The sequence below is a fragment of the Numenius arquata genome, chromosome Z (genome assembly GCF_964106895.1).
Source record: "Numenius arquata chromosome Z, bNumArq3.hap1.1, whole genome shotgun sequence".
Classification (NCBI taxonomy): domain Eukaryota; kingdom Metazoa; phylum Chordata; class Aves; order Charadriiformes; family Scolopacidae; genus Numenius; species Numenius arquata.
The window spans coordinates 30,864,401-30,878,364 of NC_133616.1; the positions used below are offsets into that span (position 1 = coordinate 30,864,401).

At 41.6% G+C, this 13,964-nt stretch overlaps 1 protein-coding gene across 3 annotated transcripts; it reads right to left on the reverse strand.

The window, feature by feature from the left end:
• Positions 1-1,230: 1,230 nt before the first annotated feature.
• Positions 1,231-13,354, reverse strand: AK3 (adenylate kinase 3). 3 transcript variants are annotated; one of them, XR_012463705.1, is made up of 6 exons: positions 13,074-13,354; positions 8,860-8,979; positions 5,701-5,873; positions 3,067-3,185; positions 2,155-2,269; positions 1,231-1,673 (listed from the first exon to the last, which is right to left on the reverse strand). XR_012463705.1 is itself a non-coding variant. In XM_074166331.1 (5 exons), exons 1-5 carry the CDS (start codon positions 13,219-13,221, stop codon positions 1,550-1,552), a joined length of 684 nt encoding a protein of 227 aa, XP_074022432.1. In that variant the 5' UTR covers positions 13,222-13,345; the 3' UTR covers positions 1,231-1,549. The 3 variants fall into 3 exon arrangements, 1 of the variants encoding a protein (XP_074022432.1); XR_012463704.1 differs by having other exon boundaries at positions 2,155-2,272; positions 13,074-13,334; XM_074166331.1 differs by lacking the exon at positions 2,155-2,269 and having other exon boundaries at positions 13,074-13,345.
• Between the last annotated feature and the right edge of the window lie 610 nt (positions 13,355-13,964).

Consider the following 13,964-nt stretch of genomic DNA (forward strand, 5'->3'; position numbering starts at 1 on the left):
CACATCAGTGTTTCTCATTGTAATGTGGTAGCTACTGTTTTCTAACCATGACTTTTTTAAGGAAGTGCCTCTCTAAACTCACCCAGTCTACAGCCTCCGTACAGACATTTCTGAAGATGAAAGTACAAGTGGTCAGCCTTTTGGCAAGCTTTCTTTAAAATGTAAGGAAGCCTGCCTGCAGCTGATAGCTGCTGCCCATTTTGTTCATTTATAGTAATGGAAAAACTTTACAAATTCTATATTAATTATCCTTTTTTTTAGACTCAAATGAGTCTCAATATTGATAATGCTAAAACTAGATGTGCAAATGTAGTCCAAGGTACATCAGAACCACAGCTCTGTAGTTGTTTGCCAACAGTCATTGCAAAAGGAGATTGGGACCTGCATTAGTACAACACAGCTACTTCAGACGTTGTCTAGACAGAGTTGTTTGTTCCTCAGGTTTTGCTGACTCTTCTTGAAACTCTAAATCTGGCAAGCATAAAAAAAGGGCTAGGAGAGTTCACTGAAAAATACCAATGTCTGCATTACCTGAACTGTTAAAAAGTGTGGCCTGTGGAGGTTTGTAACTGCAGTTACCTAGTGAATGAATAAATGTAAGAGCTGGTTGGAGACATGAATTAGTAGTATGATCTCATGAAAAGCAGTCCAGTTGCTAAAATAAAATTGTAATATGACAGTTAATAATTTGACCATTGGCAATCCTGGCACTGGCATCAAGGAGCAGTTTTTTTTTTTCAAAGATAGTAGAAAAGACACATGCACAAATCAAGATGATCTGGCTGTAGGCTTACCAGATTACACTTAATCTGTTCAGTATCTGCTGTCTTTTTACTAATAAAGCCTTATACAGCTGCACAAAGATGGAGCATTTACCAAATGCATTATATATCATTGAAACTCCATTTCTCATGCCTGCAAGATAGCTGTTGTGAGGGCAGGAATATAAACATAGTAGTAAGGCCAATCATCCAAGCAAGTGTTAGGGGTAATTTAAGCCCAGCAAAATCAAATAACATCTGTGCAAGCAAAGCTAAAAGAAGGTGACTGTCTTCCATGAGATCAACCTATATGTATGCCAGTTCTGGTCTGAAATGGCTTGTTGCAGAATGGTGGGTCACGGTTCCCCAGAGCTTCTGGCTCGCCCACACAATCAAGAAACATGCTTTTATGTCCTTGTCCTTACTTCACACTACAATTCATGAGTGAGACAATCAATCAATATGTTTTATAATTAAGCTGTATTCTGAAATGTGTTTTCAACAGTCAGTATTTGCAAATTTATGTATTTTCTGAATAAGAGACACAAGAGTAGCTGCTTTTGTTAAAAGTCAGTTACTGTATTATAAAAATTAGGTACATTTCATATAAAAAAATACAGCATTAAAGTGAGAACCACAGGTGACAGTTTTATCATAATGTAAGTTAAGGACAACATTAAACTTTAATTATTGATCAGTCTGGTAAACTATGTAGAGAAATCCTTGATTGCTGAATCTCATGTAATCACATGTGAGCTATCACAGATGAGCAGAAGTTAGACCTATTTTCACCTGGGAGTGGCAGCATCTTTCTGGCTCACATCTGGCAACCTGGTTAGGAGGAACGCATAGATATGTGGCCAGATCTTATTGGTTTCTGTTCCAGAGAAGGATTTCAATAACCCTTTTTCCCTAAGGAAGAAAAAGAAGAAAGCATTACAGAAGTCAAATTGTTTAATTATTCCATTGTCTCCACCTCACTTTAAGATTGCCTTGGCAGGAGTGTGCAAATATGCATGTGATGGAACACCACGAACAGCCATAACATCGGGAACGCAGGCTGGACATGCATTACTGTGTTCCTCAAACAGTGAGCTATTGGTGACATCAGTTCATAAAACCAACTGCTGTCCACAGAATACTTAATAACAAACTGTGAAGGGTAAAAATAAGAAGCAGCAGTGCAGTCATACAGCACATGCTATACAGCCGTCATCCAAACAACTGTGACTAACTCAGGTATTGGGAAGTTACACCTCAAGGATCAAAGATGGTGCATCAGAACAAACAAATGAGCCAGGCACAGTCAAGTTATTCTGAATTAGTTCTAGTAGCTGGTTTTATCTGTAAAGTATGTTATGATCAGGAATAATAGCTTAGGCCTGTGTCTTACTCTGGTGCTTTGAGGCATTTTCACTTCAGAAAGCTACCAAAGTCAGGAAAATTATTGTCAATCCAGAAAAACTCCTTCTTTAAAACTTAACCACCCCAAAGATGGAGCTTCTGGTCTTCTGTTCAATGGTTTTGGTAGACCATAATGAAGGGTGGTGGATATGGAGATAGAGGAATCACAGTCACTTCAGGATGTCAAAAACAGTCTGATTTCTTTTTCTAGGCAAGATAGGACTGCAAAACTCTACATGGTGACCTACTAATATCTATATATTAACAATGTGATATTTGCAGCTTTACATTAAGAGAAACTTTGTGTATATTTTTGGATCTTAAAAGAACTAGTAATTTGTTATCATTCCACAGTGCAAATGGCAGTATTCTCAAATAGCTACTTATTCCCAAAGAGTCTTGCTAGGCTGTGCTTGTCACAGTCCTGTTCTCAGAACAGCCACTTTTAAATAATCCCCATTAACAGTTTTTCTATTTCTGTATCGTTTTTGACTTCTAGTCCTTATTAGGAGGGCTTCTACTTACACATCCAGAAGACAAAATACTGCTAAATCTTTTAAAAAAAAAAAAAAAGAGGAACTGTCTAAGTTACTTTACTAACCAGAGATATGTTGCTTAGAACAGTACTATAATGTATTGAATAATGCATAGCGCCCTTTGCAAAGTTAAATATGGCTGCAGTGAAAGGCTGTTCTGCTAAGCAGGCTCCTGATGGCGTTTCATTCAACAGTGGAAAACCTACTCATTTTACTGGGTTGATTTCTTACTAAGTTGATGAAGGATACACCACTGCTCATACCACGTTTATTGTTGCAATATCTCTAACTGAAGACATCTGTTCCTCACTACGCTAATTTGGAAGAAGCTTTTAGAATGTGGAAGAATAGATTTTACTACTTACCGATAATATTCTAGAACCGGTTTTGTTTGTGCATCATATGCCTGCAGCCTCTTGGTAACTGTCTCTGGCTTATCATCATCACGCTGAACAAGTGGCTCTCCAGTAATATCATCAATGCCCTAATCATGGTTAAAAGCAAACACTGGTGTGTATTTCCGTTTAAGTATGTTTTGTGTAATTTTCTATTTAAATTACAATCCATTTCCAGTTAGTTAAGGTGTAGATTTCTGCTTATAAAGAGAAAGGCTACTGCCCGTATCTTATCTGGAATATAAGATGTTGACTTTCCAGTAAAACAATCCATCAGTTAAAAATATTTTCTCAGTACTGGCAACGAAAATCAGGTTATAGTAACTTGACTAATTTGTCCTCTGGAACATCTGTTGAATATGGGAAATATGTAGACAAAAACTTCCTACAGGAGGGAAAACAATATTGTTGGTAATATGTTACTGCATAACAGGAAACAAGCAAGAGACCAATTTGACATTTGTTTGACAATACTGAAATGGAGAAAGGAGTTAATGGCCTTTTGATTTTAAATTGCAAAATGGAAGAGTTATCATTTAGCAACAGCTGTATAAAAAAATGGCATAAAAGCCAGCTGAAGTTTTTCTAGGATTCAGTAAACAGAGGTAGGGACCTAATGTATGAACTATGAGAGCTTCTACTTTACTGCACATTTCACCCCCAGTTTACTGAGGTGCTTTAAGCGATTACGGAGCTTTTAAGCCTTGAAACCAGCAATTATTGATGACTGGCACATCTTATGAAGGACTATTTAGTGGCATAAAAGTTGGCTCCTTCTTAGATGCGCTGAATCATTGTGCATCTAAGGACAGAATGTGACCCACCACAGACATAAGGGACTCTTTCCTCCTTCGTACATATTAATCAAATTCTCAGGAATTTCGATTTTTCCCTAAAGACAAGTTTAGTCTGACATTTGGAGTGGCAACATGAGTGATCTTGCAAGTACAAAGCCAATTAGACCACAAAACTATTTTCCTTTCTTGCTTGCATTCTGGCAGTCAGTTTCAGAAAATCACAAACGATCAACGTTCAGTAAGCTTCTCTGTTAATCTGTATTGTATCAGAGATGGACTTGTATGGTCAAAGTTACCTTGTTTACATAATACAATCATTTAAAGCACTCAAGTGTTTCTTTCTAGCATCTGTGCAGGCAGCCATAGTAGCGCCTTCATTGTACCTATCAAATATTGACCCTTCAGCCTTACAGTAACTCTAAAGCCATAATCTTTTGGTTCTGTTGATTAAGTAAACATTTTGCAGGTCTGTTAGATAATAAAGACAACTCTATTTCAGCGTTCAGCTCCATTCCATGGTTTCACTTACATATTGCAATCTACTATGTTGGGATATGCCTGCTAATGAGTGGAGAGTGGAGTGTTCCTAATAGCAAAGCTGTTGCAGCTGAAGCCCACTCTTTGGTAGGTCTGATAATTCTCTGCTGCAGCTTCCCTATGCTCTTCTGCAATTAAAAATAACCATGACTTAAACCACCATGTTTTAAGCAATACAAAGGCAGTATTTCCAGTTTCCCACTTCCAGTTCTTACCTCCTATGAAATTTTGCTGATTACAGCTAATAAAAATCAGCCTTTCTTTTTAATAATGATTTGCATGTGTGCTCTAGGAACAAGATTGATATTGATTGCTTCATTTGAGGTTTCCTGTTACTGACTTTACATTGCAATTGACATTTTAAATCGCTTTGATTCAGATCCAGTCCATTTTGGTAGATGCTATTTGAGGTTGCAGAAAACCTTACTTTCTAATGTTATAATGGACAGATTTTGGCCTTTTTTCCTGTAACACACAAATCCAAAAACTACAAGGCCTGCTATGCTTCTGATGTAACTTAATAGAGCTTCCAGGTGAAATGCAGTGCCAAAACAGGCAAGTTATTTAGAGTTAAGGATGGAATCCAGCTTAAGCTGAGTTGCACTAAGCTAATCCGAATTCCTCAAAAATCTTAAGGTAATAATGTACAATCATTCTCTTCAAGTTTACTATTCCCCTTCTAGGATGTCTCAAGCCATAACATCTTTGATCTGTTGAGAAGCTTCCCTGATTGGCATGCTTCTACATCTAATTTTGCAATACAACAACTGCTCCCTTCAAAATACCCGCCCTGGTTAAATGTTAACACAGGGAAAGCATTCAGTGGATTCCTCCGAATGATGACTCGGTGTGCTTCCTAGATACAAAGAGGAAGTCCCTCTGGAGGAAGGAAAAGGACACTGCATTTTGGTCTGCGCAGGCTGCAGACTTGCAGAACAGGCAAAAGAACACACCCAACTCCTATGCCAGAGCACAAGACTGGGTCTTCCAGATCAGTGAACATCTTTAACAACAGCTGACAAAACACCACGGTGTTTCATTCTGCAGGGGACAAACACGTAGCCCACCAGCTTGAGCTTCTACCAGGAGCGCTAACATACCCTGAGAGGCAGGGTTTTACCAGAAGGGTTCTGTGCTCCTAAGAGGTCAAATGAGCCTTTTCCTTCTGAGCTGCTGTGTTTTGCAACACCACATGCAAACGGTATTTTACTGCAACGACCAAATGCAATGCAACGTTTATTTACGGCCAACTCCGATGTTTATTTCTTACCTGCACTTTGGGAGGACTGAATTCAAGATTGTAGACTCTGCCACTAGCAGGGTGGATCCAACGTGCTGTGAGCCGACTTTTTATGGTCTCAAATGGCACATCTAGGTCAATCACAGTGTCTATTTGACATGCTTTATCCAGGGCTTCTGCCTGAGCAACTGTTCTGGGGAAACCTGTTTAAAAGGAAACAACTCCATAAAACCCCAAAGGTAGAGTTATAGCAAGAATTACCTGGATTCAGTCATTAAAGAAACTAATTGTCCGGCAGAAAAAAAGCATCATCATACTGTAAAGGTTGAAGAGTCATCAGACTTTCCAAGTATTTTTCAGTATGCCGTGGCACTCTGAATTGTTAAATGCCTCCCATCTGTTTCCTCGTTTCAGTTAATCATCTTCCCAAAAGTGTAACAAATGCAAAAAAGACCCCATACTCATATGTACTACATACCACTATATTGAATAAAACCATTGTATACACATTTCAAACAATAAAAGACATGGGCAGTTCACTCAGAGGTCTGGAACAACCTAGAAACACTTGCAACAGCTCGCACTTCTACAGATGTGTAAGTGTGGCTTAAGGAGGTGACCATTACAAACCTATTTTACTCAGTTGCAGTAAGCCAAGTCTATCTACCTGAGGCAGTCTATAAAACAATAGCCTAAGAAAGCATTCTGGAAAGTCTAGCGTGTCAAACTATCCTCAGGGATGATGACTGTGAGAACACTCAGGCTGAACAGGAATCTGTCTCTTCACTTAACAGACACTACGTTTTGCCCCATGAACTCCGTGGCTCTGTTAGCATGCCTTCAAAGGCACATGTTGCTACTGGAGAACTCTACTGGAACTTAAGAAGGAGGCAGGGGGGAAACAGAGAACAAGAAAACCAAGGTCTCCATCATAAAGAATTTAAAATGAAGAAATTACCGCAGAACGTTAGCAGTCAAAGCTACAGTAGAATACGCCATTGCACCACAAATTCTCTGGAATAATACCTCTACCCACAAAGCTCTTGCACAGTCTCATGTTCTTCAGGAGCTTGTAATTTTCATCATACTACAGAAGTAAACTTCTCCACAAAGGCAAGTTCTGATAGGTACAAACTTAAGAAATTCTTCCTTGCATAACACTGGTTTATAAGTCCATTGCCTGAGTAAGGAACCAGCCAAGAACTAGCCTTAAAACAGGAAAAAAAAAATACTTCATGGTCTTAAGGCTACTGTGTCTTGTCTAATACAACACAAAAAGAAAGAGTTGATTAACTCGGACCAAGCTTTCACTTGTGCTTTGTCTGGTGTACCTGGTTTGCATCACAGTCATCAACTGCGCTCATTCTATTTCTGTCACGTTCACATTATCTCATGGAAGTACTTCTAAATGTTAAGAGCAGAGGGAGAGCCAGGACTCCAGCACTGCTGTTCTTTCTTATGGTTGACAAACTAGTCAGCCACCACACGTCTTAGTTATGCAGCTGGAAAATGAGTTTGCTTTGGGACTTACCAATGAGAAACTTCCTCAACAAATATAAAGCATTTCATTGAAACTGAACCAGCGTTGCTGCATACAGTGTTTTCTTGGTACAGAAAAAAAATAAATCTACAAGATCTAATGAATTATGAAGAATCCAAGAACACAAAGCGCCTAATTATACAGCACATAAGTCTAAGCAGATCATACCCCCCAGCTCCGACTCTGATTGCTGTATCTGCTATGGCTCTAGAAGCCACCAACCTATCTAAGGCAGTAGAAATGGGTATTTGGCCAAGTGAACACTCAAGCAGTTCAGCAACTCTATTTAGTTTGACCTAGCTGACCTCAGCTGTTTGTTCTGTGTTGCAGTTATTAAACTAAAGACTCACTGGTTAACACATTTCAACAGAACAGTATTGTTCCTACAGAGCCGATTATGCCAGAGCTATCCCTAGTGTAATTCACTGAGTCTCATTACAAATGCTGATACAGACAAGATTTCTGCTCCAGGAGTTTAAAGACGACAGGACATTAACATGCAGCAGAAATTGATTTATTCTCTTACAGTCTCCACATCATCTGCCTCTTAAGAGTTGCCGGTGTGCCCAGCTATACTGCTACGCATCCAGATGCACAAGGCTGGAACTGTGTGTACGTAGGACCTGGAACTAAAGGAAAAAAAAAACCAAACACCTGCAGCTCTTTCCTTCATTGATTGTGTTTTATTATGCTGTTCACCGTGGGAATTAAGCCTTTGTCCTCACTAAGGAGGAACACAATTGTGACTAAAGCCACCAGAACAGATCACTGTACTCGAAACAATTATAATAAAGCACTAAGGGACAGAGAGCACTGTGGATTTTTCACTCCCTCTAAACAAAAAGCCACACCAACAACTTTTTTTCGTTTTATCTACTGAGACAGGTTGCGACTAGAATCTGAAAACACACACATCCAGCCTGGATGCTATCTTTGTGCTGCGCATCCAACTGTACTCCCATGGGCTGGGGAAACAAGGGCCATTCAGTCCACAAAGATAGTGGCCAATGCATTTTTTTTCCCTACTGTGAACACTGAAGCAATAAGCTTACTCTGCAGAATTGCAGAACAATTCACTCTAGAAAACAGAACCAAAGAAGCAAACGAAAGAGGTCTTTTAGAGCACTGAAGACGTATTTTTGTTAGTGATTTATTATACGCTGCGCTGCTGTAGTACTTGCTTTCCATACTTACCTCACTGCTCTATCACATACCTACGTTCCTATTTAAATAATTCCTCAGCCCCATTCTTCAAAGGTGTTCCATTCCCAAAGGACTTTAAAATGAAAAGGCTTCAAAAAAATACACTTCTCAATGCATATTTCAAAGGGGAAATAAAGCACAAGGATTACCAGAATTGCCAGTTTTGAAAATTTTCTGGAGTGCTGAAGTCCCCCTTTTCAACATGAATTAAACATCCCTGTAATGCTCTGAAGGCGGGATGCACCCGAGGCCATTTTACAGCCGAAAAACCTGAGGCAGACGAGCAGCTGAAGGTTTCACAAACAAGCTGGCAAGAAACACCGTCCAGTTACTACGACTCAAGGATGGCTACTGGAGTGTAGCCACCCACAAGCAACCAAAGCACTCAAAGCTTGCCAGGGCAGTTTTTCGCTCCATATATAGCAATATCTAATATGCTAACTTACCATCCAGTAGCCAGTTGTACCGATCCAGACCTTTTAGCTCACTCAGCATTAGTCGTGTCATGATGTCATCTGGAATAAGCCGCCCTTGATCAATGTAGGACTTGGCAAGGATTCCAACGTCTGCGAAAGTAATAGAAGTCGCATTACACTATCTCTGACCTCCAGTGAGCGAAAAAAAGCCCACAAGCCTGCAAAAAATTTGTTTTGATCAGGGTGGTGCAGAACAGTACAGCTGTAAGCAAGACAGACAGTATGCTTGCTGAAATTCAGAAACAGGTGATCAGTTAGGATCTGATCATGCAAATATGCATCAGATTAATTTAACTGGTCTAGCTCCGCGGATAGCAACTTGGTGTTCAGCACACCTCTGTCCCCACACTCTCCTAATAATTTTACTGTTTGAAATATTAGGTTCCAAAAACAAAATCAGGAGAGCCCATTAGGTAAAAGAGTCTTCAAAAGAAGAAGAAATGTAAAGGATACAAGTTCATTAAAGAGATCAGCCCTCAGATTTCCTGTCAGGGAAGCTATTTTCTTAGGTTAGTGGCTAGTTATTAACTTAGGACCTCACTAAAAAGAGAAATGCCTTTGGTATTTAAAAGAGCGTTATGCAGTGGGACATGCTTGCCAGATATGAATTTTTATGATTACTAGAGTTACAAGAGGATGTTTATAGATGTTGTAAACTATTTTTGGGAGTGTGCAGACATTAGTATTTTCCCATGGAACTGACTAACCTTTAATACCCATCATTTCTTCTACTGGCTCGCTAAAATGCCATCCATGCATCAGAGTTCTGGATATCACACCACACTCCTGCATGACATGCAGTAGTGTGCTACAGTTCACCCAAACTATGGGTCTAGCCGGGAAGAAATTAATTTGCCTGGGTTGTGTCCAAGGCACAAAGTCTCCGTGGCCTTCATTTATAAAACAATTACCCAATAATGTAAATCACCCAGAATAGCAGTTGGACTGTTTTTACTGTGGATCTGCAGAAGCCTTTACTTGCAGCCAATTCAGATCTAGTTACAGTAAACTAAACAGAAGAGAAAATGGGATGGACTGACATACCAACACAAGATATAACCACTTTTCAGCAGAAAGCAATGGAGAATGCCAATCCCATCACTTGATGCAGTATTGAAACATGCAATACTACGGAGGCCTTTCTTCAGACAAGGCAACTGAAAAGCAATAGATGCCCTCAAGTAATACAAACAGTAGCTTTGGTGCTGGGGAAAAAAAAAAGTAATAAAAGGACAATTTCTCCTTATTGGGTGTTCACAGCTATAGTCAGGCTTTAAATTGAACACCATTCAAAAATAGGTGCTGTGCACCTTGGTCAGACTTCGAATAATCATCACAATGTGGAAAAGAGTCAGACTCCAGTGCTTCAGTCCTCCAGCACATCACAAACTGGAAAGGTGACAGTCTGTCTGGGTACAAAGTGTGTACGCTTTTCCCTACCTCCCTTCTTCAAAGCCAGCAAGTCATACCTCTTTCCTTATTCTAGTGCACTTTGAACTATGTACCCTGCAAACATAGGCCGAGAGGAGGAATAAATTACATCTAGATAGTTTAATGTGCACTTGATGCTTGGATCTGTTACTGATTTATGCAGCAGCATTGCTCCAGCCAGAATGATCTAAGAATATGCGCAAGGCAAGGCTGATAGAGAATGACAGTGACATACTGTGAAAAGACAGATGAACTTTTGGGCCCAGAGAGGTTTAGAGTACGGCAAGCTGCAAAGCACACAGGTCCTATTATTAGACTAACAGAGCTGGAAACACGCTGCCTCTCTCTACAAACTTCAGGTTGTTTAGAAAGTCATTACAGAAGAAAAAAAAAGGCACAACTGTTCCCAAATAGTTATATTAGGACAGAAAGTTTTTCTTCTCCTCCCCCCCCGTTGTTGGGGATGGGATTTTGTGAGGTTTTGTTGTTTTTATTTTGTTCTGGTTTTTCAACTCGGGTCTGAAACCACTAGAGGCATGGCAATCTTTGGAATTAAAGGCAACACAGGTTTCTTTCCTGTCTAGGTGGTAACAGATATCCAAGTTTCAAGGTTTGGCAAAAGATTGGCACATTCTAACCACATTACAGCAAACAAGCTCTATCCATATTCAGACAACAGGCTGCTTAGCACGAGAGAGGTGGTCACAGACTCCCCACTCTCCAAAGCAGCAGAACATGGTACTACCTGCAAATGGCTAAGGACACTTGTGTGTTCAACAGGATTTTTCAAAGTCCATTTTCACAAGACAGCAAATGCCAAAAACGGCACCGCATCACTATTGTTAGTTATATTTAATTTTCCAAGTGTTTTAACTGCCCACTTTAGTCTAACACAGTCCGCAGAGAACAGGGAATCGCAGGAGTCTTCTATTATAATCAAAACCAATAAACCTTTTGCCTCAACTAAACTTGTCAAAGCTCCCTGAGTTCCCTCTCAGTCCCTCTTCCTCCTTCAGTGTATTACTCCTGCAATCTCAGTATTCATCTCAATCTTTTGGAGACCATTTCTGCAACCAGTGACTCGCTTTCAATAAAATTACGACAGAGCTTCATCTGGGTTAATTAGTGAGTGAAAAACTCCGTAGCAGATTCCTCTAAGTTCTACACTAGCTATTCAGAGCAAACTTCATCATCTCTTACACACTCCACAGGCTTCTCTCCTCACATCCACAGTTTTAAAGCATCTGCTACACTTCCATTTCACATTTTGATTCTCCTTCGCATTCTTTCATCTGTTCAACTCACCTACAACAAACACTTTGCTGAATCACTTTTCTTTACACTGCTTCACGGCTCCCTCCTCAAATCAAGCAATGGGGTATTCCCACTCACAGTCTCCTCTCGCACACCCTTCAGCTTGATTCTGGCGCTCTTTGACCTTGCCTCCAAGACATACTGAAAGAGCACAAACACCTGAAGCGTTTAGTAAATAACATATTTGCTTCATCTTCTGGAACACCTTCCCTTCTCACTTGGTCTTACTTACACTGAAAGATCCTAACAGCAACAATTATGCTTTTGTGACCCTCTGTACGTAAAGACTTATGCTTGCACAACCAAAGAGGCAGAAAAAGCATGAATGTGATCAGATATGCCTGCAGAGGTGGTGCTCCTAGCAAATGTTTAACTTATCAGTATCAGCTGTAGTAAAAGTCAACTAAGCCAAAGTCATTGTTCTTGCAGAGCAAACAGAATTTGTGTGAAAAGAGATGTGGAAATCACATCACAATTGGTTTCATAATACAGATAATTTTTCACCCTCAAACATGCTTGTAAGCTTCCAAAACCAAGACTGCCAGTTACCTAACCGTAACACTGCAGTGATGCTTACAAGTGAATGTAGCCCTCTGCTGCTTCCAACCGCTGGAAATAAGAATACTCTTTACTTCATCACATGCCATCTGAAGTGGTTCTTACGAGGTTTTCTACCCCACCGTGGAAAGAAGCAGATGTTAGGAGGGGGCCTTTCATTATTGCAAAAATCCAGCAAAGAGAGGGGTTGTGGCATCTCAAAAGAGCACCAGAGGTCAAGCCAGGACAACATGCTAAGTATAATTCACATCATTACCTAATACAAGCAGCTCTGTATGCAAACACAGACCACGCTGAAACCTAAGCACAATATGAACTTGTTGTAAGATAATAATAATTTTAAAAGCACAAGGTCAGCATCTTGAAACTTTTTCCCATTGTTTTTGGGAAGCACCACTATAGCTATGCCTGCTAGTTCAGGACAAGGCCTTCTTATTTTGGAATAACTAGTAATTCTAGTTGCCTTTACTTCTAGCCATCTGTAAGAGATCTGAAGAAGTCTTATCGCTCAGAACTCCTCCTCCTGCCCCATCTGTTAAAAAAACATGAGTATTCTTCCTTTCCACGACGTTCAGCTGCAAAACTATCAGAGACACCTACCAAAACAAACAAACAAAAAAAAACCACTTATAAAAAGCACACCGAGACCAGCCCAGCCAACAATTAGGCGTTATGAAAACCGGGAAAAGGGGATAAACCCCAGATACGCTCCCGAAGAGGTTGCCGAATGACAGCTTTCTAGAAGACCCTCGGCCTCTGGCCTTCCAGAAGAACTGCGTGAGGACGGTTCCCACGGAGGGCGGGGGGAGAGGCGGGGGAGCCGGGACGATCTTCCCCCGCACCCCGGTTCCCCCCAGGGTCTGGACCGTCCTCGTTCCCACCTGTCTTCTTCTGCATGTTGTCCCTCAGCAGGTCGCCGCTGGAGAGGTGCTTCACCCCGAAATGTTTGATAATCCGAGCGGAGACGGTGCCTTTGCCGGAGCCCGGCGGCCCCATGATGACGGCGCGCAGCAGCGGCGGCACCACCATGCTGGAGCCGGAGCCGGAGCCGGAGCCGGAGCCGCTGCTGCTGGAGACGGGCAGGGGACGGGCAGGGGACGGGCAGGAGCGGCGCGCCGCCCTCCCAGCGAGCGCCGCCTCGGCCGCCCGCCCTAGGACCGGGGATGGCGGAGGTTGAGGGGGGGTGGCGGGGGAGGGGAGCCGGGGGGGGAAGGCGAGGCCGGTCCTCCTAGGGAAAAAACAGTGGCAGCTTTTCTGGCTGTCAATCAGGGGCAGGAAGGGAAGATCCTTTACGTAAAAGCACCGGGGGCGGGGGTAACAAAAAAAAAAAAAAAAGGCAAAACAAACCCGCAACCAAACAGGAAAGCAAATGGCATGATAGGAAGTCACGCATCAGGGGGCACCTGAAAGCACCTGACGGGAGGGTGCGGAGAGGCGGGGGTCGGTCTCTTCTCCCAAGTCACAGGCGATAGGACAAGAGGGAAAGGCCCCAAGTTGCACCAGGGGAGGTTTAGGTTGGATATTAGGAAAAATTTTTACACTGGAAGGGTTATTAAGCACTGGAATGGGCTGCCCAGGGAAGTGGTGGAATTGCCATCCCTGGAATATGGTTTAGTGTTGTCAGTGTTAGGTTGATGGTTAGACTCGATGATCTTAAAGTTGCCTTCCAACCTAGGCAATTCTCTGATCTTCCCTAACTGTCCCTGACCAACCTCCCCAAGTCCCTCTGCTCAGAAGCCCCTTTTCAGCTGCCTTGGGAGCCCCCCTGCCCC

Bases quoted from the DNA above. Each gene is read 5' to 3' on its own strand.
- AK3 (XM_074166331.1), bottom strand. From the start codon at position 13,221: ATGGTGGTGCCGCCGCTGCTGCGCGCCGTCATCATGGGGCCGCCGGGC. The intron at 3,186-5,700 runs GTAAGAAATAAA...AACCATGATTAG, and splicing joins TCAGTCCTCCCAAAGTGCAG to GGCATTGATGATATTACTGG. The intron at 1,674-3,066 runs GTAAGTAGTAAA...TTTCTTCCTTAG, and splicing joins CCGGTTCTAGAATATTATCG to GGAAAAAGGGTTATTGAAAT.